This window comes from Salmo trutta, chromosome 8 (genome assembly GCF_901001165.1).
Source record: "Salmo trutta chromosome 8, fSalTru1.1, whole genome shotgun sequence".
Lineage (NCBI taxonomy): Eukaryota > Metazoa > Chordata > Actinopteri > Salmoniformes > Salmonidae > Salmo > Salmo trutta.
In genome coordinates, this window is record NC_042964.1 from 43807078 (window position 1) to 43831386 (window position 24309).

Consider the following 24309-nt stretch of genomic DNA (forward strand, 5'->3'; position numbering starts at 1 on the left):
TCGAAAAGCATTCCATGTAATTTAAAAAAGAGAGTCAATTGACAAGGTCAAGGTGCTTCTACATCTGCATTGCTTGCTTTTTGGGGTTTTATGGCTGGGTTTCTGTATAGCACTTTGTGACATCTGCTGATGTAAAAAGGGCTTTATAAATACATTTGATTAATTGATTGAACCAAACCAAGACAAAAACACAGGGGATGGAACAGGGTCGAGTGGATGGAACAGGGCCGAGGGGATGGAACAGGGTCGAGGGGATGGAACAGGGTCGAGGGGATGGAACAGGGCCGAGGGGATGGAACAGGGTCGAGGGGATGGAACAGGGCCGAGGGGATGGAACAGGGCCGAGGGGATGGAACAGGGCCGAGGGGATGAAACAGGGCCGAGGGGATGGAACAGGGCCGAGGGGATGGAACAGGGCCGAGGGGATGGAACAGGGCCGAGGGGAAGGAACAGGGCCGAGGGGATGGAACAGGGCCGAGGGGAAGCAACAGGGTCGAGGGGAAGCAACAGGGTCGAGGGGAAGCAACAGGGTCGAGGGGAAGCACTACAACAGTGTAAGTGGATCTAGAGCTAGTCCCCACCACATCAATCATCCAAATTCCATCTCCTGGTTTTTCCTCACGTAACAAAACAACTCTAACCCCCCTCTCAGGAACTTTAGTTTTGTTCTTTATTTTATCAAGTTAGAAATGATACTACAAACAAAAATGATTTGTTTAATTTATTATTGTAATCTTTAAAACAATGGCCCCACCCCTCCCCATTAGTAAAGCTGGAATCAAACATTGTAGTTAAAGATCGGCTTCGCAGCGGGACTCCTAAATGAAGTGTCAACTCCCTTCATCCAGGTCACGATTTTAAGCAGATCAACTTTCTCCAACTTTCCCAAGTGATCGGTCTTATATTTCCTTCCTATGACAAATAGCCCTACCATCCAGGACCTCGATACCAGGCGGTGTCAGAGGAATGCCCTAAACATTTTCAAAGACTCCAGCCACCCATGTCATAGACTGTTCTCTCTGCTTCCACACAACAAGAGGTACAGGAGTGCCAAGTCTGGGACCAAAAGGCACCTGAACAGCTTCTACCCTGAAGCGACAAGACTGCTGAACAATTAATCAAATGGCTACCCGGACTATTTTCATTGACCCCCTTGTGCATAGAGCACTAGCTCTATACACTCACTGGACTCTACCCACACACATACTACACTGACACTCCAACACACACGCACGCACATTGACGCCACACACTCACACAGACACACTTTCACACTCTTCGCATACACTGCTGCTACTGTTTATTATCCATCTTGATTGTCTAGTCACTTTTACCCCTACCTGCATGTACATATTACCTCGATTACCTCGTACCCCTGCACATTGAGTCAGTACAGGTACTCCTTGTATATAGCCTCGTTATTTTATTGTGTTACTGTTTCCTTAATTATTTTTCTATTTTTTCCTACTTTTTAACTACATATTGTTGGGAAAGGAAGAACAGCAAAGCCTACACCTGTTGTATTCGGCTCATTTGAGAAATACAATTTGATTTGATATATACTTGATTCTATGACGTTCAGTCAACACAGAGCCACAGATGATCCACAACCAGGACCAACCCAAAACCCAGCACAGAGGTCCTCAGTGAATGTGGTCTGGACTCTGTGGAGGAGGGTCATTGTATCTGAGACGCTGTAGAAGGCCAGAGTCCCTGCCCTGCTGTCCAGATACACTCCTACTCTGGTGGAGCAGGGGACTGGGATATCAGTCCTATTCTTATTGTGCCAATAGGAACAACTCGAGTTACGACACACCAAACTCCAGGACTGATCATTGGAACCAAAGCAACATTCCAATCCGCCCTTCCTGCTGATGCTTCTGTATGTGATGGCTACCTCACATTCTCCCCTCCTATCCACCTCACAGTAGTGGGTTCCAGACAGATCCTCTTTACACAACACCTGGTAGTGGTCTGTGAATCTGTCTGGATGGTCAGAATAAGGCAGAGCCTTGTCACTCCATGACACTTCTCTATTGCACTCAGACAGACAGAGGTGTTGATAGGCCGAGTTGGGATCCAACGTGAGATGGCAGTAGTCTAAGAAAGTGAAAAAATTAAATGAAGGTGAAATATGCATTTGTGATAAGGTCTGTGTGTGTGTGTGACAGTATTACTTACTCTCCAAGAACTCCACTCTGGTTTTGGGCTCATGATGAAAATGTACTTCAGCAGCAGCCGTTACTATATAGAGTAGGGAGATACATTGATTAATTCATGTTTAAGTAAGAAGCATTCAATACAAATACATACAAAATTAAACCAAGATGAAATATTCACTCATTGTGTGTGTGTGTATTACTCACATTCTGGTCTTGGGCTGAGGACATAGACTTCGGAGACAGCCGTTACTATACAATATAGGCAGACAAATGGATGTACTCATTTATATTCAAGAAGTATTTAACAGAAAGTTAACCAAATATTTTATCTTCACTATATCTGTAACACTTACCTTTTCCAGGTATCTGGACCATTTCCTCCTTCAATACATCCTCCAGTCGCTCCATCATTCCAGAGATGGAGCTCTTCACTTCCTCAAAGGAGAAGTGTTGGTTGGCAGTGATACAGGGTAAGAGCTCAGATCCAGGAGCCACACAAAGAGACTGGAAAGTCTACAGCGAGAGAGAGAGAGGAAGAATAGACAAAAAGAAAATATGCAGAATTCTGGAGCTCAGAGGTTATATGTTGTGTAGAAGTAAGGAATCCTGGGTCATGTTCGATTGGCACAAACGGGGAACATATTATGAAACAAAAATAAACGTTCTTATTGAACAAGCTCAGGTAGTTTCGTGCCTAGCTCTGAACACCACCCTGCCACTGTGGATAGAAAGAGTGATGTCACCTTGAGGAAATGAATGTTATCCTCTGTTTGTGCGAGCTGCTCCAGCTCCTTGTCTCTCCTCTTCAGCTCAGCTATCTTCTGCTCCAGTCGCACCAGGAGTCCTTCAGCCTGGCTTACTGACGCCCTCTGGTGGGCGCTGATCAGCTCCTTCACCTCACAGCGCCTCCTCTCAATGGAGCGGATCAGCTCAGCAAAGACCAGCTCACAGTGCTCCACTGCTGCCTGTGCAGAAAGCTGTTACGAGAGAGGAAGAGAGAAGGAAGGGGGGCCATTTTAACCAGCACATTCACTCTGCGCTCACCTAGACCCATAGATAGATAGAGCACTCCTCTTTGCATTGTGTCATTATAGCGTCTGTGACAGCATGGCCAGCGCAATTGAGGCAGTCTCCATTTTGACATAGTACATTTTCTTCCTCACAATTGGCTGATCCCTCCTGATGACCCGGTTGGACATGACTCCAACAAGGTCACCAGGAGGGATCAGCCAAGGAAGTTGGAAGTCCCACCCAGTTCACTAAATTAAAATGGTAGAAGCCCTCATCAGCGCTGTCCATGCTAATATGGCCTTTTGGCCACTAGAGGCCTCTATCATTCTCTATGCCTAGACCCCAGACAATCTGTCTGTTCCCTGAAGTGTGTCCCGGTGGTATTAGGCTCCTCCCTGGTTTTAGTTTAGGAATAGTACGTAACTTTCTGCAAAATAAATGTACATACTCTAAATGGTTAATAAATACTCACTGAAAGGGACATCAACGCCTGCCTTATGTCCTGCGCCTCCTTCTCTCTCACACAGATTGTCAGCCCGACTTGCTGCTGTTTCTCCCTCAACTGCCCCTGTAGAGAATAACATTTTCAAATGATAACTGTTGTCATTTTGGTATTCATAATATACCAAGTTATGTTTTTGAGTGGGGAAATAGTTATTGAACTACACTTGTCATATGGAAAAAACATGATTATGCTAAACAAATCACTTAAGACTAAATGAACTGATAAATGAGTGCCTTCAAGACAAAAAGGTTACGATAGTTCAGAGTTCATGCCTCTGCAGTGTATGTAAATGAATGACCTTTGAGGATTCAGTCTGGATGTTATCTGGCCCATCCTGCTGTTTACTGTAATCTACTCCATCCTTTGTTTGTTTTAAAGTGATTTTGTTGTGACAGCCTATTTTGTCTAACAGAGTTGGTTTTTGACTCTATCATCAGTCAATTTGAAAGCAGAACAGAGAATTTACAAATAAGAACCTAATTGTGGATTATGTGATACTGAACCCAGAGTGTGTGTCACTGGAACAGCTCAACTTCGGAGTTGGCTGGAATTTCCTGCTCTTCCAGCTTCTGGCAAAACAGTCAGCAATAATGAAGCTGATCTCTAAATATAATACATTATAGATGGCAGTATAATGTTCAAGATCCTTAGGCCTACCTGTTTCTCTGTCCTCTCTGCTGCTGCGGCTGAGTCATCACGATCATACTTCACATCTTCAGGTCCAGAGAAACAAGCAGAGGGAGCCGTTTTGAAATCCGTCTTCAATTTCTCTACCAACTCAGCCAGCAGAATGTTTCTGTTCAGAGCAGGTCTTGGGGTGAAGGTCTGTCGGCACTGGGGGCAGCTGTGAATTCCCTTTTGGTCATCAAGACTCCAATATCCCTTGATACAGCCTTTACAGTAGCTGTGTCCACAGGGAATAGTCACTGGATCCTTCAGTAGATCCAGGCAGATCGAACAACTGATCGAGTCCATGGCCTCGACTATTCTGGTGCACGCACACCAACCAACTGAGCAAAACAGTATCAGAGTCCCAAGTGGTGAATGCTGAGGAGTCGAAGAGAAGGTCTATCACATGCGCTGCTGTTACGTGAGAAGTGTTTACACTTCCTGTTTGGGTTGGGTCGTGGGTAATCTCGGAAATCCTAGACTTGTCCGCTATGCAGGAACATTGAGGGGATTCGATTCATCCCGTTCGGGCGCCCGTGTAAGCGTGTTTCGCTTCGGCTGAAAGTTTATTCCATTCGATTTGGAAACGGGCTGCCTCCCGGGCGTGAACCATGTGCCCCGTTCAAAGGCCAGGGCGAAGTCGGCTCAAAACAAAATTGACGTAGGCCTAATTAAGCACCTATAGTAGCTAATAACTAGGATTCTGTATTACCCATGGACAATTGAATGATTTTGTTATGTGCATGTCATCCCAATAAAAACTAGTTAGAAAATTCGAACATTTTATGGATAAGATTTTATGTTTGTGGACGATGCCTTGTTGACAAAATGACCGAGTGGTGCAGATTACTATTCAATTCAAGAAGGGAGCGCCTCCCTCCCAGTTTTTGCCCAATGACGTGACGGGTTTATGCCCGGTGCCCCGCGGCTCAGCATAATCGAATCTGCCCATTGGTAACATTATGGCAGGCAACCCGTGTCTATAGTTCGTGAGTGTCTTTGCCGTTGTCATGTATGTATAGCGCGAAGCACTGATTTGTCCCTTACATCCACTCAATGACAATCATGGAAAACATGATAAGTAGTCTGGCTAAGAGCCAAAATTAGAAATGAGAAGTCATCTATAGGCCTAAATAGATTTGACGTTTACCGGGGATGACATACAAGCGCAGCCGATCAACGTTCCAGCGCGCCAAAGAGATGCAGTTGAAAGGTGGGACTGGGAGGTGGCCGGGTGTATAAAGTGCTGCGTCTTTGCTGTCAAGACCACCACCACAAAATAATCATTCAACCTTAATGATTAAACCACAATTGTAATTTCTTTAAAGCAAAGTAGTTAAACGATTCAACACCTACCTACCCATGCAGTTCAAGTAATCTCGAGTGCAATGTGTAGGCTAACAAATATGTATATACAAAGATTTACTCTAAAACTGGAGCACATCTATCAACTTCAGGTTGATTAAATATTTTGTGGCTTTTAGGCATTTGATTTATCATTCTGCAACCCTCTATTTTATAGTGATTATTTGCATTACAGAGATATCAAACCAGGGGTGCGTTCAGCAGGACGCACATTGTTACATTCAGATAGAAATCTGCTATGTAGAACAAACTTGCCCTGTGACATGTAGAGTAAGAAACCATGTCTATCTCCGATGTTCGTGGCTGTTTTTGATTGACCCCCCCCAAAAAAATATCCATGATTGTGGACCTTTTTAAATAGACCTACAGGTAGTATTTAAATATTGTTTACAACCCCAACTATGTTAACATCAAAACTATATTTTACAACTTCAGTTATGACATTCATTAGACTAACATACGTCATAATGTTAACCTTATCTTGTCTTTCACTTCTATGCTGATTCATGTTCTTCCTCAAAATCCTTCCTTCAAATGGAATTCAAGTCATTGCTGATCCTCCATCAGTTTTGTTTTTAATCATTTTTTTTCTCCATCGTAGAGAACTTGGTCTGCTACCAAGAGCTTGCAGAAATTGTTGTTACTGGAACAGGGACACACACACGTAACACCTCACACAGTGGAGAAGTCGACACACAAAACAAGTGTTTTATAAAGCAGTGAATTGAGTCATCCAAGTCCACACAGAAGAAAAACTACACTATTGCCTCAATCAGCACAATGCTTTGTGATCGTCCGCTTAGTCCCGTATTTAATGTACAGCCTTTGATGTCCTGCTGTTGACGAAGTCTGCTTTCCTATATCCAGCCTACCAAATGATGAGAGGAAAAGCAACACAGTTTAATTAAAAAACTATTGCCACCACACCAAATGGTTCTTATCCTTTGAGGTTATACTGTGTAGGGGCTTCACCTTCCTATAGGCCCTGTGGAGCTCTGAGTGGCTCCACATGCTGTGTAGTAGGATGCAGGCTGCCTGGCCAGCCCTGGTGGGACCAAACCTAAAGGGACACAAGGTTACTGTCATTGGACATAAAAAGAACAGTATAAAGCAAGGGAAGAGGTTTAACAGATTAAAATAAATTCCCTCCAATCCAACTCACAATGTTCAGGAATAATACAGTGCATTTTAAGGCCATCTACAGTCTTTGCATAGCATCAACCAACAGTGCCACATCGACTGTGCAGTCGGGCATCAGGTTGCTAAGTGCAGTATATCATGATGTGGTTAGTTGACATGTTAAATCCAGGCAATGTAGTCAGCCTGGAACGCAGCCATGGTCTTCAGAAGCTACCCACTGACCCGTTGTCCTTTGCGCTGATGTTGATGATCTTGGGCAGCGCCCCGTGGTTGACGATGGCCCTGACGTGCTGCGTCTCATCCTGGCTCAGGTTGATGAGGATGTGGCACAGGGACACAGTCACCTCTGTAGGCAGGTCTGTGCTCGTGTCCGAGTTGGGTAACATGACCACCAGCTGTGGCAACAACTGTTTGACTACAGAGAGAGTGGAACGCTTCGTGAGAGATTATTTGATTTTCTACAGTGGCAGGTTTTTATGCTTCTGTGCTTTTACATACAAGTACAAAGGAAAATACTTTGTGGGACTTATGTAGGGCTAAAACATTGCAGTTGATGAGTCAATTCACAGCTCACCAATGTGAGCGTGAAGCTCTCTGTAGCGTGAGATGTTACATAGCAGGGACACAGCAGTCTTCTTCACATCCATGCCTCCTTCCTGGAGCATCTTTATGGCCTGGAGTAGACCATTCTCCCGCTGTACTATGGTGTGGGCGATGGCCTGGGATACCTGCCCAAACAGAGCCATGAGCCCAACACCCAACTGACAGTCGATATAGTAATGCACAATATAGTAGTCACATCAATATAATACTTACTATACAGTCAAGTCATGACAACATAATAGATGGCTGTATTGTAGTTATTCCAATCAAACCCATGGGCAAATCAATTCCACACTCCCAGAACAGTACATAGCCCATAGAAATAAGTTCATAGATCTGTGATATAGCCTTACCAGGCCGTTCCCAGCTGTGATGTTCTGCAGGGCTCCGATGGCAGCCTCCTGGGTGTAGGGACGGATGCTGCGGGCCATAATTGACAGGTACATGCGCACAGTGATGGCGCTCCACAGCCACTCTATCCCACAGGGACTACCCTTCTCCTCCAGCAGAGGGCGCTTTGGTTCAAGACGCTATAGGAACCAAAACAACCAGAAAACAGGAGCCCCTTTAATTCAAAGTTAACTCCGATACCAGGTTTCACATTCATTTTCAATTAATGTGTATAAGACTTTTAACAAATACATTTGTCAAAGAAAACCAGGCTTAAAGAGTTAGTTCAAAATGTATGCTTTACCACTTACCAAGGCAGCTTATCCATAACATAGGCATTGCCAATTTACTTTAGTGGTAATAACTTATTTAGAACCAGATAGAAACAGTGCATGTCAAGTACATAAGGGTAACAAAGATGATAACAGCCACAACAGAGGTGATGGGAGCCCACCTGGATGATTTTGGCACTGCGGGAACCGAAACAGCCGGGGGTCTTGGTCTTTGGATTCAGGTTGAGTCGAGACTCATGGAGCTCGCTGGCGTACTTCTGTGGAAGCTCCACCTCCATCTGGTAGGAGAGGTTATGTAGGATGCACACACAGTTCTCTGTGGACTGTGGAGGAGAGAAGTGGTTCTGTTCAGGGGCCTATGATTTTAAGATCAAACAGTCTGCAATGTCTATTGTAAGAAATTGGAGAACAGAGCTGGTTCATGATGTTTTCTCAATATTTAACACTAAAAGGCGAGATTAATAAGTTGTTCTATAGACAAATTGAAATATAGGCAAAAACAGTCTTAATTTCCCTGTGTCAATATTTATTCCACCTACAAATGTTTAGCAATGCTTGTACGAAAAGAAACAAGAACATTTTGCAGAAAAGTTAAGAAAATGTTACCTTAGTCATTTACATGCAGTACCTTGTCATCAGGCTTGTAGTCAGCTATGGTCCCGCGGATGTAGTATACCAGTGAGTCAATAAGGTTCTCACACTGCCGCATGGCTTTTCTCCCTTCTGGACCAGCCGAACTTATGTTTCTGACAACAACGACAGGTTGTCATTATCGCCACTAGGCAACAACAAAAGCATTCTTTACATTCTAGACATTGGCCAAACTGGCTAAATATCTATCCTAGCTGTTGGCCGGATGAGCCAAATGTTTATGTAGCAGAGAGATATTTGGTGTACTTTAACAAGGTTTTCTGTTATCTGCAGATAAAGCCATTAGACTAGGTCATTGTAATAACATGTCTATGTGTTGAGAGATAGCAACGTGTTTCAAGCACAAAGGAAACGTAAGCAAATGAGCAACATGAGTTAATCTTTCACTTTAATTCCAACCACTTGTCAATGAGTCAACTGTTCCACTTCCTTTTAGATGAAGTCAAGCAAAAACACATGACAGTTGCCTCAATACATGTGACCAAATGGTAATTATTTATTCCAAAAAATTCTGCAGCCTTTTTGTTAACGTCAAGCCAAATACAGTAACATTAGTGATGACCCAAGGTTATGGCTGTGAGTTGGAGTGTTGTGTGTTTTCGTTTTAAATCAGGCCAATGACTGAGGAATTTCTCAGAGTAACACAAGTCAATGGTTACCAGGGCTTGATAGCACCAGCCAATATGGATTGAGGTTTCAATTCCACTAGAGCCACTAAGAGAGAGAGGGCTCCATTAATCATTTAGTCCCTGACTGTTTTCAGTTGTATCGGTTGCTAGGCAAAAGCAAAACACTCCTTGTTATACCATGTTCTGTTTGTCAAGTGATATATCTGTGCCATCCAAATCAATGGCAGTCGATTCAACAGGAACACAAGGTATGCCGGATATCGTTTCCAGTGCATTGCTGTTCAAACGAGGTGATGCTGCCTAGGCAGAAGTCATGCCTGATTTGCTAGGTAGAAAGGAGTAACAGGATGACGATGGCCTTTGAGGAACCTCACAGTTCTCACTCATGGCGAGGAGGCTGTCAGAGATAAATATACAGTGAGTGGAAAAAAGTATTTGATCCCCTGCTGATTTTGTACATTTGCCCACTGACAAAGAAATGATCCGTCTATAATTTTAATGGTAGGTTTATTTGAACAGTGAGAGACAATAACAACAAAAAAATCCAGAAAAACACGTCAAAAATGTTAAAATAATTTGCATTTTAAATGAGGGAAATAAGTATTTGACCCCCTCTCAATCAGAAAGATTTCTGGCTCCCAGGTGTCTTTTATACAGGTAACGAGCTGAGATTAGGAGCACACTCTTAAAGGGAGTGCTCCTAATCTCAGCTTGTTACCTGTATAAAAGACACCTGTCCACAGAAGCAATCAATCAGATTCCAAACTCTCCACCATGGCCAAGACCAAAGAGCTCTCCAAGGATGTCAGGGACAAGATTGTAGACCTACACAAGGCTGGAATGGGCTTCAAGACCATCGCCAAGCAGCTTGGTGAGAAGGTGACAACATTTGGTGCGATTATTCGCAAATGGAAGAAACACAGAAGAACTGTCAATCTCCCTCGGCCTGGGGCTCCATGCATGATCTCACCTCGTGGAGTTGCAATGATCATGAGAACGGTGAGGAATCAGCCCAGAACTACACGGGAGGATCTTGTCAATGATCAAGGCAGCTGGGACCAAGAAAACAATTGCTAACACACTACGCCGTGAAGGACTGAAATCCGCAGCGCCCACAAGGTCCCCCTGCTCAAGAATACATATACAGGCCCGTCTGAAGTTTGCCAATGAACATCTGAATGATTCAGAGGACAACTGGGTGAAAGTGTTGTGGTCAGATGAGACCAAAATGGAGCTCTTTGGCATCAACTCAACTCGCCGTGTTTGGAGGAGGAGGAATGCTGCCTATGACCCCAAGAACACCATCCCCACCGCCAAACATGGAGGTGGAAACATTATGCTTTGGGGGTGTTTTTCTGCTAAGGGGACAGGACAACTTTACCGCATCAAAGGGACGATAGACGGGGCCATGTACCGTCAAATCTTGGGTGAGAACCTCCTTCCCTCAGCCAGGGCATTGAAAATGGGTCGTGGATGGGTGTTCCAGCATGACAATGACCCAAAACACACGGCCAAAGCAACAAAAGGAGTGGGTCAAGAAGAAGCACATTAAAGGTCCTGGAGTGGCCTAGCCAGTCTCCACACCTTAATCCCATAGAAAATCTGTGGAGGGAGCTGAAGGTTCGAGTTGCCAAATGTCAGCCTCGAAACCTTAATGACTTGGAGAAGATCTGCAAAGAGGAGTGGGACAAAATCCCTCGAGATGTGTGCAAACCTGGTGACCAACTACAAGAAACATCTGACCTCTGATTGCCAACAAGGGTTTTGCCACCAAGTACTAAGTCATGTTTTGCAGAGGGGTCAAATACTTATTTCCCTCATTAAAATGCAAATCAATTTATAACATTTTTTACGTGTTTTTCAGGATTTTTTTGTTATTCTGTCTCTCACTGTTCAAATAAACCTACTATTAAAATTATAGACTGATCATTTCTTTGTGTCAGTGGGCAAACGTACAAAAAAAAAATAATCAGCAGGGGATCAAATACTTTCCCCCCCCTCACTGTAATATGCTTGACAAAACCCTGTGAGATGTAACACTGTGGTGAGAGATGGATTGCAAATGAACCGCCTGGGTCACCGTATAATAATCAGTGCCTTCAGAAAGTATTCACACCCCTTCACTCTTTCCACATTTTGTTGCATTACAGACTAAATTTAAAATGAATTCAATTGAGATTGTGTCAGTGATCTACACACAATACCCCATAATGTTAAAGTGGAATTATGTTTTTAGCAATGTTGACAAATGAATTCAAAATGAAAAGCTCAAATGTCTTCAGTCAATAAGTATTCAACTCCTTTAGAGTACAAATGTGCTTAAGTCACATAATAAAGTAGCATCGACTCACTGTGTGCAATAATATTGATTAACATGATTTTTGAATGACTACACCTTCTCTGTACCCCACACATACAATTATCTGTATGGTCCCGCAGTTGAACAGAGAATTTTAAAGATTGAACAAAAAAGACCAGGAAGGATGTTTTTTGTTGCCAATGCCTCATGAAGAGCACCTATTGGTAGATGGGTAAAAAAAGACATTGAATATCACTTTGAGCATGTTGAAGTTATTAATTACACTTGGATGGTGTATCAATACACCCAGTCACTACAAAAAGATAGACACTGTTCCTAACTCAGTTCCCAGAGAGGAAGGAAACCGCTCAGGGCACTAAAATGTAAAACTGCAAAAAATGTGGCAAAAAATGTGGCAAAGAAATTAACTTTTTGTCCTGAATACAAAGCAAATCAAACACTCTCCGAGTACCTCTCTTCATATTTTCAAGCATGGTGGTGGCTGTATCATCTAAATCGGTATGCTTGTCATTGGCAAGGACTAGGGAGTTTTTTAGGATAAAAATAAACAGAATAGAGCTAAGCACAGGCAAAATCCTAGAGGAAAACTTGGTTCAGTCTGCTTTCCAACAGACCCGGAGACAAATTCCCCTTTCAGCAGGACAATTACCTAAAACACAAGGCCAAATATACACTGGAGTTGCTTAAAAAGACAATATTAAATGTTCTTGAGTGGCATAGTTACACTTTTGACTTAAATCTACTTGACAATCTATGGCGAGACTAGAAAATGGCTGTCTAGTTATCATCAACAACCAATTTGACAGAGCTTGAAGAATATTCTCATTAATAAGTGGGCAAATATTGTACAATCCAGGTGTGCAAAGATCTTAAGAGACTTACGGAAAAAGACTCACAGCCAAAGGAGATTCTAAGATGTATTGACTCAGGGGGTTGAATACTTATCTAATCAAGATATACAGTTGAAGTCAGAAGTTCACAGACACCTCAGCCAAATACATTTATACTCAGTTTCACAATTCCTGACATTTAATCAAAGTAAAGATCCCCTGTCTTAGGTCAGTTAGGATCACCACTTTATTTTAAGAATGTGAAATGTCAGAATAATAGTAGAGAGAATGATTTATTTCAGCTTTTATTTCTTTCATCATATTCCCAGTGGATCAGAAGTTTACATGCTACCAAATACTAATTGAGTGTATTGCCTTTAAATTGTTTAACTTGGGTCAAACGTTTTGAGTAGCCTTCCACAAGCTTCCCACAATAAGTTGGGTGAATGTTGGCCCATTCCTCCTGACAGAGCTGGTGTAACTGAGTCAGGTTTGTAGGCCTCCTTGCTCGCACACGCTTTTTCAGTTCTGCCCAAAAATGTTCTATAGGATGAAGGTCAGGGCTTCGTGATGGCCACTCCAATACCTTGACTTTGTTGTCCTTGAGCCATTTTGCCACAATTTTGGAAGTATGCTTGGGATCATTGTCCATTTGGAAGAACCATTTGCGACCAAGCTTTAACTTCCTGACTGATGTCTTGAGATGTTGCTTCAATATATCCACATCATTTTCCCTCCTCATGATGCCATCTATTTTATGAAGTGCACCAGTCCCTCCTGCAGCAAAGCACCCCCACAACATGATGCTGCCAGCCCTGTGCTTCACGGTTGGGATGGTGTTCTTAGGCTTGCAAGCCTCCCCCTTTTTCCTCCAAACATAACGATGGTCATTATGGCCAAACGGTTCTATTTTTGTTTCATCAGACCAGAGGACATTTCTCCAAAAAGTACAATCTTCGTCCCCATGTGCAGTTGCAAACCGTAATCTGGCTTTTTTAATGGCGGTTTTGGAGCAGTGGTTTCTTCCTTGCAGAGCAGCCTTTCAGGTTATGTCAATTTGGGACTCGTTTTACTGTGGATATAGATACTTTCGTACCCGTTTCCTCCAGCCTCTTCATAAGGTCCTTTGCTGTTGTTCTGGGATTGATTTGCACTATTCGCACCAAAGAATGTGTCTCCTTCCTGAGCGGTATGACGGAGGCGTGGTCCCATGGTGTTTATACTTGCGTACTATTGTTTGTACAGATGAACGTGGTACCTTCAGGCATTTGGAAATTTCTCTTGGCTGATTTCTTTTGATTTTCCCATGATGTCAAGCAAAGAGGCACTGAGTTTGAAGGTAGACCTTGAAATACATCCACAGGTACACCTCCAATTGACTCAAATTATGGCAATTAGCCTATCAGAAGCTGCTAAAGCCATGATATCATTTTCTGGAATTTCCCAAGGTGTTTAAAGGCCCAGTCAACTTAAGTGTATGTAAACTTCTGACCCACTGGAATTGTGATACAGTGAATTATAAGTGAAATAATCTGTCTGTAAACAATTATTGGAAAAATTACTTAGGACATCTACTTTGTGCATGACACAACAGACTTGCCAAAACTATAGTTTGTTAACAAGAAATTTGTGGAGTGGTTGAAATAATGCCAACCTAAGTGAATGTAAACTTCCGACTTCAAACGTATTAGTGTTTTATAGTGTAATATTATATATATTTTTTTTATCTTCCACTTTGACAGAGTATTTTGTGTAGATTGTTGAATAAAAAAATTAAGTCGGCCATTTTAATCCCACTTTGTAACACAACAAAATGTGGAAAAAGTCAAGGGGTGTGAATACCTTCTGAAGGCACTGTACACCATTTAGCAGAAGCTTTTAACCAATGCGACTTAGTCAGTCATGCATGCATACATTTTACGTACGGATGGACCCGGGAATCGAACCCACTGTGCTGGCTTTGAAAAACGCCACGCTCTACCAACTAAGCTACAGAGGACCATCAATCAATCAATTATTTCATGATCATTCCAAACATAACTACTATACCCCTTTCTGCATCCCACTGCCTAGGGTCTATCCCAGGCTTCCCTAAGATGGATCCTTATAAATACTTGACCACAGATACTACATAGGTCTGTGCCAAACACACAAATGGCCAATAAACGCCTTTGTCCAGACCAGACGACCTACCGGAGGCAGCCAGTGGCGTTGTAAAAGGTGTCTGGGTCAGCCAGCATGCCGTCTTTGGGGTTCTCCCCCTCAGACAGGCCTGAGCAGGGCACCAGCACAGAAGTGGTCAGGATCTCCAAGGCCTCTTTGGAGAGATGCTCCTTCAGCAGGTCATGGGAGGATAGGTTCCACAACAGCCCTGTGGAACATGTTTCATTCTTAGGTTACTACTGTGTCATTAACATTTTACCATGTAAGTTCATGTAAATCACATATTCACAAAGCGTCTCAGAATAAGAGTGCTGATCTAGGATCAGCCCCCCCCCCCCCCCCCCATTCATTATGATTTAACCACTGTGGGACATGTGGGACGCTAGCGTCCCACCAGCGGGACACACTAGTCAACAGCCAGTGAAATAGCAGGGCGGCAAATTCAAAACAACAAAAACCTCATAATTCAAATTTCTCAAACATACACTTCTCATTAATCCAACACATTGTCCGATTTCAAAAAGGCTTTACGGCGAAAGCATAAAATTTGATTATGTTAGGACAGCGCCTAAACCAGAAAAACCACACAGCCATTTTCCAAGCAAGGAGAAGCGTCACAAAAACCAGAAATACAGCTAAAATTAATCACTAACCTTTGATGATCTTCATCAGATGACACTCCCAGGACTCAATGTTACACAATACATGTATGTTTTGTTCGATAAAGTTCATATTTATATCCAAAAACCCCATTTTGCATTGGCACGTGATGTTCAGAAATGTTTTGCCTCCCAAAACTTCCTGTGAATGAGCACATCAATTTACAAAAATACTCATCATAAAGGTTGATAAAATTTACAACAGTTATTGAAAGAATTATAGATACACTTCTCCTTAATGCAACCGCTGTGTCAGATTTCAAAATAGCTTTACGGCGAAAGCACATTGTTTAATATTCTGAGTACATTCTGAGTACAGAGCTCAGCCTTCAAAGCAAGCTATACAGTTACCAGCCAAGTTCTGAAGTCAACAAACTCAGAAATAGTATTATAAATCTTCACTTACCTTTGCTGATCTTCGTCGGAATGCACTCCCAGGACTCCCACAAGAAATGTTTGTTTTGTTCGATAAACTGCATATTTATCAAACTAACCAGTGAGCTGCCGCCGGGTCTCTATGTCGCGACTTCTCCTGAGCAGACGCAGTGCAGGGGCCACGCCCTCGTTGTCCTTCACCTCCATCTTGTTCTCGCTGCTCTCAAAGACAACATTTCGGAGCGCACCCGCCGCTATCCGCTCCAGCTCCTTGCTGTCGCTCTGCAGCAGTTTGATCAGCTTGGGTATACCGTGGAGGTAGAACACCTGGGGACAGACAGGCAGAGATCTTCATCTACCCTTGTTCCTATGAAGAGTGAGCTCAACTTGAATTTTCATGCGAATCGCCCACATAATCTCAATATAAATTGAAGGGAAAATATCCCTACCAATCCAATTATTTGAAAATGGCACATACTGTATTATCAACATCAGCTGTATTGTAGGCCTACAGCCTGGAAGCCTTTAACCTTAATTGAGCAGCCAAGTCAACAGTAGTAGAGATGGGCCCCAGCTCACCATCTTCTTAGCATCAGCGCTGTTGAAACATTGGTTTTGAATAAAGCTGGCAGCAGTGATCTGCATGTCCTCATTCTCTTGGCCCAGCAGGTTCACTGCCCTCTCCAATGTCAGCTCAGGCACCTTGCTCTCTGGCTTCCTGTGTGGGAGAGAGCATTGAAGAGGAACTTCTGTCATTGACAAACACACACACACACACACTTTATCAATCCCAAATTCTGATTCATCCCATTTCTCATCCTCACAACACTTTCCATTATATACACCCATTACAAAATCTGGGTAAATCATTGACCTGAAATGACAGATAAGCAACTGAACCACCAATAATTCTCTAGAAGACTCTTTTACAGTAGCTTTAGTGCCAGCCTAGATAAGCCACCGAAATCTGGAACCAACAGGAACCTGAACAGCTTCTACCCCTAAGTCCTAAAACTGCTAAAAAGCTAGTTACAGTTAACCAAATAGCTACCTTGACTGCATTGACCCTTTTTGCTGCTGTTGTTAATCTATCCTGTTTATTATCTATCCTAGTCACTTTATTCCTGGTTATACAGTATGTACATATCTACCTCAATTACCTTGTACCCTTGCAAATCAATTCGGTACTGGTACCTCGTGTATATAGCCAAGTTATCCTTACTTATTGTGCATTTATTATTACTTTTCTATTATTTCTCTATTTTCTCTCTCTGTATTGTTGGGAAAGGCCCGTAAGTAAGCATTTCACTGTTAGTCTACAACTGTTGTTTACGAAGCATGTGACATAAAACATTTGATTTGAGATGTTGAGAACTAAATTAATTGCCAGTTCTAATCAACTTCAGGTTTGTATAGAACACATAAGCCGTCTTACACCGCAGTGACTTCATTCACGTCTGTCTGCCGGATCTCTGGCTCCGCCGCCGCCCTCATCTGGCCCATGTCCACCTCCATGCTGACCAGCGAGGCTGGGTACGAGGGAGGCCATTTGGCTCCCACATGCCCCTGGCTCTCCTTCCCCACCTGGCCCAGCCAGGCCTGGCCCTCTGTTCTCTGGGTAGCATGGAATGACCCGTAGCCTGTTTGTCTCCTCGCCCCCCTTTGAACCTCCATCAGGTAGGGGCTGTTGTTGGTGCGAATCGCAGGGCTGCTGCGGGACTGGCCCCAGGGGTAGTTGCCGCTGTTAGCCATGGCGTGCGTCCTTGTGCTACGGGCCATTTCTGAATGGGCATAACGCCGCATCAAGTCTGTCCCATACGACCGCTCCTCTGAAGTCCCCATCATGGGCGGCTGTCCAGGGCCGGGGAGGGTGTAGGTTCTGAAACTGAGTGTCCCGTAAGCCAGACGCGAGCGAGGTAACTCAGGGCTGGTGACTGGGGTCAAATCCACCCTCTTAGATGGACTTCTTATATTTTCCTTCAAAGACGACAGGCTGCTGAAGTCCCTGCCTCCAATCTGGCCCAAAGATGAGTGTGTCTACATGGAAAGGTGAAAAGCAGTGGTTGCCCCATTTCAGAAGGCTTACAACTGAATCAACCATAGACATGTCTGGTAATAATGCTAAAACATCTGTAAAGCAGTTGCATATAATTGGACACAGTCGTGATCACTCAAAGCAACACAAAAGGTTTAGGGAAAAAGATCATACAAAATTCTCTCTCTGATGTCTGAATAACCACTGTTCTGTTTGTATTGTTGCATCATCCTGTATTGTGTGTTAAAGCCACACCTACACGGAACCCAAACCGGCTGCGCGCGTGCGCCATCGTGCATATATTTATTTTGTCCCCCCACACCAAATGCAATCACGACACGCAGGTTAAAATATCAAAACAAACTCTGAACCAATTCAATTAATTTGGGGACAGGTCGAAAAACATTAAACATTTATGGCAATTTAGCTAGCTAGCTTGCACTTGCTAGCTAATTTGTCCTATTTAGCTAGCTTGCTGTTGCTAGCTAATTTGTCCTGGGATAAACATTGAGTTGTTATTTTACCTGAAATGCACAAGGTCCTCTACTCCGACAATTAATTCACACATAAAACGGTCAACCGAATTGTTTCTAGTCATCCCTCCTCCTCCTAGGCTTTTTCTTCTCTTGACTTCATATTGCGATTGGCAACTTTCATAAATTAGGTGCATTACCGCCACTGGCCTCGTACAACCAATGAGATGGCAGGTGGGTACCTGCTTCTATAAACAAATGAGGAGATGGGAGAGGTAGGACTAGCAGCGCGATCTGCGTCAGAAATACAACTTCTGACTTTAGCAACGCAGACGCGCGCGCGAACAGTGTGGGTGTAATAAGTGAATAATATAGCTTTCTAAATTTATTTTGCAACGCGAGCGGTGTAGTCAGGCTGTAAGGTTTCCTTTAGGAATCATAAAGGTATTATTCAATAAAAATGCAGTTCAATTCAAATTGTCTATGTGAGATGATAGAATTTCAGCGTTTGGTAGAACAGACAAAGGGGCGATAAATATGTCAAGTGTGCCAGGAGGAAAGGCTTTATTTGTCACATTTTTGAGATACCCATCTCTGCCCTATGGGCTTGGGGCTTACAATAGCTGCACATCCCTGAGACTATCCAATTTGTTTTTATTCAAACCATATGGGTGGTACAGTCAAAACCAATGCAGCCTACAGTTTATTTTAGGGGCAATAGATACCATCTCCTTTTCCTGCTATTTCTTGTGAAGTTTATCACCTCGGTCACGCACTAAATATGGAATTCCAAGTAAAAAAATGAAAAAAACACTTCACATATCCTCCAGACACATTGCACTTGACTGCCATGCAGGGTGAAGTCCCTCGCTCCGGAGTTGAATCACGTAGCTGTTATTTCTAACATTCAGGCTCTCTGATGAACTTTAGGGAGGCTAAAGCACCTATGACTGTGGATAGTGGGTTGTGTATTATAGGACTGGCCTTACCTTCATGTCAGACAAGGTTCCATCTCTGGAACCGGTGATAACTGATGGCTTTCTGGATAGATGGAGACTACCTGAAAGATACACCACATGTGTTCTGAATGATCATGCCATCGCACCAATTCCCTAATTACCATCTGGACACACACCCTCTCCTATTGGAAAGGTAAATGGAGAGGACAACAAATACAGTAGGCTAGAGGAGATTGAATATAATAGTTTGCTGACATGATTGTAAACATCATGACAAATACAATGTCACTAAGATTTTGACACAAATGACTAGGCCTGCATGTCCATTCGGTGGTATCTGGTTTCGACCCTGTCCTGTATTTCCTGGTAGACTATGTCTAAACAGCCCCCCCCCCATCCCCCACCTTCAAATTCCCTTGTCGATTTCAATAGGCTAATCTTACAGACCTTGTTTATTCGTGCAGACTCAATGAAAAACACATTGTAAACTACTATTTTACCATTGGACGTTGTCTTTTTGCCCTTACGAGCAAGTGTGAGCTGCACTTGTTGTTGAACACGAAAACTCCGGTCGGTTGAATGAGTCTTTGTATTATCCTCTGGTGGTAATGCCAAACTCGTGTCATCTGCGTCAAGTGTGAATGAGTCTAGCGCAGGTAAAACTGACTTCATAAATGGCGGCGCTTCCATGATTCCGTAGCTCTCCAAAAGTGTCATTCCATAAAATAGCCCGCAGATTCATAAAAAGTGTCACTATCGTCCTTTCCCGATCCGTTCATACACAGTGACTCGGTGTTCCCGAGTCCGTTCCGGTGCAAGTGAGACAGTTGAGTTCATTGCCACTGGGGTGTGGTCTGTATAGTCGACACCTGTAATATCATTTTACAAATAAGGAAGCGAGGACACACTGGGAAGAATGTCAAAATAGTATCGTTGATAGGCTACAAGGCCAATTCTCTGGCAAATAGCAACCCTTGTAAATCCGGGATGGGCAACTGGCGCCCTCCACATTATAGGCCCGCGGAAATGTCTCCAACAAACACTTTTTTTTAAGGAACTGTCAGGGTCTCAATTTACTGTTGATAGTTGGACGCGTAGAATACACAAGGTGCTATTTCGAAATTTGGTTGTGCATCAGCAGTTTTTCTCTTATGTCAGTTACTGACTGTCACTCAGTTCATGTCAGCAAAACTTTTTTAGATTGGTTAGTTAGTCTAGCGCCCAGCTATCTAATCATGGTCGAATTATGACAGGCCCCCATTAATCATCAGATATCATATAAAAACTTCAAACATGTCTCCACCCTATGGCAAAATGTAAAAACATTGCAGGAAATTGGCTATAAAATTGTAAATATTTCTCTCTGCCCAACCTGGTCTCAGAGAATTTTGTATTATTATGTATGTAAATTCGAGACATTCCATTTATTATGATATGTTATGTTTATTATGGTATGTATTAATTTGTGGATGTCCATCATCCATTTCGTATATGTTACGAATGACAATTCATATGAAACTAATTTGCTAAACTTATGGTATGTTACGCCTTCCTGGCTGATGCTAACTAGGTGCTCACACTAGCTAGGCTAGGGGTTAGCGGAAGGGTTAGCTAACATGCAAAGTAGTTGAAAAGTTGCTCAAGTTATACACCCACCCATCCACCCCGACCAACCACCCTCCTTTTGTTCTTGTCTTAAGTAACCTGTCTTATATAATCATACCATACCAAATATAACATATCATACTAATTTCAGCGCCTCAGATTTACATTTACTATGTTACATCTAGCCTGAGACCAGGCTGCTCCATTGAAAAAATTAGCAGAATTGCATCAAATTAGTTACACAATTGCAAAATCTTCTCTCTGGCCCATGGCAAAATGTGTAGAATTGCAGGAAATTAACTCAAACTTTAATTTTCTCTTTGCCGTCAAGAGGGGGGGGCTGTTAAAATGTTCTGCTTGCAAGGTGGGGGGGACAACTTCACTTAAGACCCCCAAAATGCTAGGGCCGGCACTGACTGCACTTGTGGGTTGGCAAACCACGGCGGCCCCAGATGAGTGCCAAATTTATTTATTCCTTTTTTGGGGGGACCCCACCCCCATCAACATTGCCCATCCCTGTTGTAGATAACTGGTTCCCAACATTTTTCGGTTACTGTACCACCAACTGAATTTTGCTGTGCCCGGAATACCCTTGAAGTACCCCCTCGTGCATTTTACCAGTAGGCCTATGGTCTCTGAGTATTCTCAAGTACCCCCTGTGGATAGGCCAAGTACCCCCAGGGCTCCTAGTACCCCTGGTTGGGAGCCAATTATGCAAAACTTCTGGAAAAGCTATTTTCTTTGCCATTGTTTCCACTTACTATCCAATCATTTCTGATATACAACACCTGTATCACACCTGTCAATTACTAATACCATTTGAATCTCACAAAGTCACACTTTATGATTTCTATACCACAGTTGGGTAGTTCTGTGTAATAATTGAATGTAATGTTCCCAAGCATGTGATGTGTGTGTTGTGTGTCAAGTTGGGTACTGTGACAAATATCAAGAATATTAGTGCAAATGGATAAAACAAGTATTTTATTAAACAAATGCTTATTGATGATAACACGTGTTATAGGCAAGACCATTCACCTCACTGTGTAATGGCTCTCTACATTTTAATTAAAGGAGGTGTTCCCAGTGCGGTACGGTACTAAGTATGACACAGCACTGCAGATTCTGGTGTGGGAGTTTTTCTCCAGATTGGAGGAGCTGCTGCCGGTGCCCAGCTTTACACAGGTTCTGATATGACTGCATCTTCATCCTATCAATTAAAATGTTAAAAATGTTGCGTTTACAGTTATGAATGAATGAACCCCCTTTAATAAATGAATAAATGGACTGAACATCGACAAGTTTCCAGTGGGTAGGAGATATGGGTTGATTTGGGAGTGGACTGCACTCTCTTTTTCCATTTTAACTTTAAGTTTCCCTCTCTCACCCTCAGACAGCATCCTTGCCTTCTCTGATCTGGAGGAGGGTGTTCAGTCTGTCTCTGACCCTGAGCACCTGAAGACACTGCTACAGCATCAAAGACACCTGGGACACCTTAACAGAGGTAGGTAGCCTTCAGGTTATGATCCATACTGAACAAAAATATAAATGCAACATGTAACAATTTCAAAGATTTTACTGAGTTACAGTTCATATCAGGATATCAGTCAATTGAAATAAATGTATTAGGCCCTACATCTATTGATTTCACATGACTGGGAATACAGATATGCATCTGTTGGTCACAGATACCTTAAAAAAAAGTAGGGCTGTGGATTAGAAAACCAGTCAGTATCTGGTGTGACCACCATTTGCCTCATGCAGTGTGACAACTCCTTTGCATAGAGTTGATCAGGCTGTTGATTGTGGCCTGTGGAACATTGTCTCACTCCTCTTCAATGGCTGTGCGAAGTTGCTGGATATTGGCAGAAACTGGAATATGCTGTCATACATGTTGATCCAGAGCATCCCAAATGTGCTCAATGGGTGACATGTCTGCTGAGTATGCAGGCCATGGAAGAACTGGGCCATTTTCAGCTTCCAGGAATTAAGTACAGATCCTTGTGACATGGGGCTGTGTATTATAATGCTGAAACATGAGGTGATGGCAGCAGATGAATGGCGATAAAATGCAATTATGTTCATTGTCCGTAGCTTATCCCTGCCCAAACCCTAACCCAAGGGGGGGGGGGGCAAAGTACATCAATCCGGCCCGCGAGACATAAAAAAATATATATATATTTATTTTTTTTCTCCCTTTTTTCTCCCCAAGAGGTGAAGGTCGAGAGCCGTGCATCCTCCGAAACACGACCCAGCCAGGCCGCACTGCTTTTTGACACAATGCCCGATTAACCCGCAAGCACCAATGTGTCAGGGGAAACACCGTACACCTGGCGACCGTGTCAGCGTGCATGCGCCCGGCCTGCCACAGGAGTCGCTAGAGCCCAATGGGACAAGGACATCTCGGCCTGCCAAACCCTCTCCTAACCCGGACGACGCTAAGCCAATTGTGTGCCGCCTCATGGGTCTCCCAGTCACGGCCAGCTGTGACACAGCCTGGGATAGAACCCGGGTCTGTAGTGACGCCTTAGACCGCTGAGCCACTCAGGAGGCCCCCAAGGGGCACATTAAATTCTCTGGCAACAGCTCTGGTGGACATTCCTGCAGTCTGCATGCCAATTGCACGCTCCTTCAAAACTTGAGACATCTATGGCATTGTGTTGTGTGACAAAACTGCACATTTTAGAGTGGTTTTTTATTGTCCCCGGCACAAGGTGCACCTGTGTAATGATCATTCTGTTTAATCAGCTTCTTGATATGCAACACCTGTCAGGTGGATGGATTATCTTGGCAAAGGAGAAATGGTCACTAAGAAGGATGTTAGCGTTTTGTGCGTATGGAACATTTCTTGGATATTTTTCCGGTTCATGAAACATGGGACCAACACTACAGTCGTGGCCAAAAGTTTTGAGAATGACACAAATATTAATTTTCACAAAGTATGCTGCCTCAGTGTCTTTAGATATTTTTGTTACTATGGAATACTGAAGTATAATTACCAGCATTTCATAAGTGTCAAAGGCTTTTATTGATAATTACATGAAGTTGATGCATAGAGTCAATATTTGCAGTGTTGACCCTTCTTTTTCAAGACCTCTGCAATCCGCCCTGGCATGCTGTCAATTAACTTCTGGACCACATCCTGACTGATGGCAGCCCATTCTTGCATAATCAATGCTTGGAGTTTGTCAGAATTTGTGGGTTTTGTTTGTCCACCCGCCTCTTGAAGATTGACCACAAGTTCTCAATGGGATTAAGGTCTGGCGAGTTTCCTGGCCATGGACCCAAAATATCGATGTTTTGTTCCCCGAGCCACTTAGTTATCACTTTTGCCTTATGGCAAGGTGCTCCATCATGCTGGAAAAGGCATTGTTCGTCATCAAACTGTTCCTGGATGGTTGGGAGAAGTTGCTCTCGGAGGATGTGTTGGTACGATTCTTTATTCATGGCTGTGTTCTTAGGCAAAATTGTG

The 24309-nt window shown here is 43.2% G+C and overlaps 2 protein-coding genes across 2 annotated transcripts; both read right to left on the reverse strand.

Annotated features, from left to right (window-relative positions):
- Positions 1-661: 661 nt before the first annotated feature.
- Positions 662-4913, reverse strand: LOC115199043 (E3 ubiquitin/ISG15 ligase TRIM25). The gene is made up of 7 exons (XM_029761559.1): positions 4336-4913; positions 3646-3741; positions 2906-3139; positions 2516-2675; positions 2367-2411; positions 2182-2244; positions 662-2100 (listed from the first exon to the last, which is right to left on the reverse strand). Exons 1-7 carry the CDS (start codon positions 4651-4653, stop codon positions 1583-1585), a joined length of 1434 nt encoding a protein of 477 aa, XP_029617419.1. The 5' UTR covers positions 4654-4913; the 3' UTR covers positions 662-1582.
- A 1203-nt stretch (positions 4914-6116) lies between these two features.
- On the reverse strand, positions 6117-20236 carry LOC115199044 (plakophilin-2). Its single transcript, XM_029761560.1, has 13 exons — positions 19733-20236; positions 19263-19333; positions 17201-17802; positions 16345-16483; positions 15885-16092; positions 14762-14939; positions 8767-8884; positions 8300-8461; positions 7809-7985; positions 7427-7580; positions 7075-7267; positions 6685-6772; positions 6117-6580 (listed from the first exon to the last, which is right to left on the reverse strand). The coding sequence occupies exons 1-13, from the start codon at positions 19947-19949 to the stop codon at positions 6524-6526; spliced, it is 2364 nt and encodes a 787-aa protein (XP_029617420.1). The 5' UTR covers positions 19950-20236; the 3' UTR covers positions 6117-6523.
- Positions 20237-24309: the final 4073 nt, after the last annotated feature.

Excerpts from the sequence above, each read along its gene's own strand:
- LOC115199043 (XM_029761559.1), bottom strand. The coding sequence starts at position 4,653 with ATGGACTCGATCAGTTGTTCGATCTGCCTGGATCTACTGAAGGATCCA. Across the intron at positions 3,140-3,645 it reads AGGCGTTGATGTCCCTTTCA|CTTTCTGCACAGGCAGCAGT; the intron begins GTGAGTATTTAT and ends CTCTCGTAACAG. Across the intron at positions 2,245-2,366 it reads CCTCAGCCCAAGACCAGAAT|TAACGGCTGCTGCTGAAGTA; the intron begins GTGAGTAATACA and ends TACTCTATATAG.
- LOC115199044 (XM_029761560.1), bottom strand. The coding sequence starts at position 19,949 with ATGACACTTTTGGAGAGCTACGGAATCATGGAAGCGCCGCCATTTATG. Across the intron at positions 14,940-15,884 it reads GACCCGGCGGCAGCTCACTG|GGCTGTTGTGGAACCTATCC; the intron begins GTTAGTTTGATA and ends CATGTTCCACAG. Across the intron at positions 7,268-7,426 it reads AGAGCTTCACGCTCACATTG|TCAAACAGTTGTTGCCACAG; the intron begins GTGAGCTGTGAA and ends CTCTCTCTGTAG.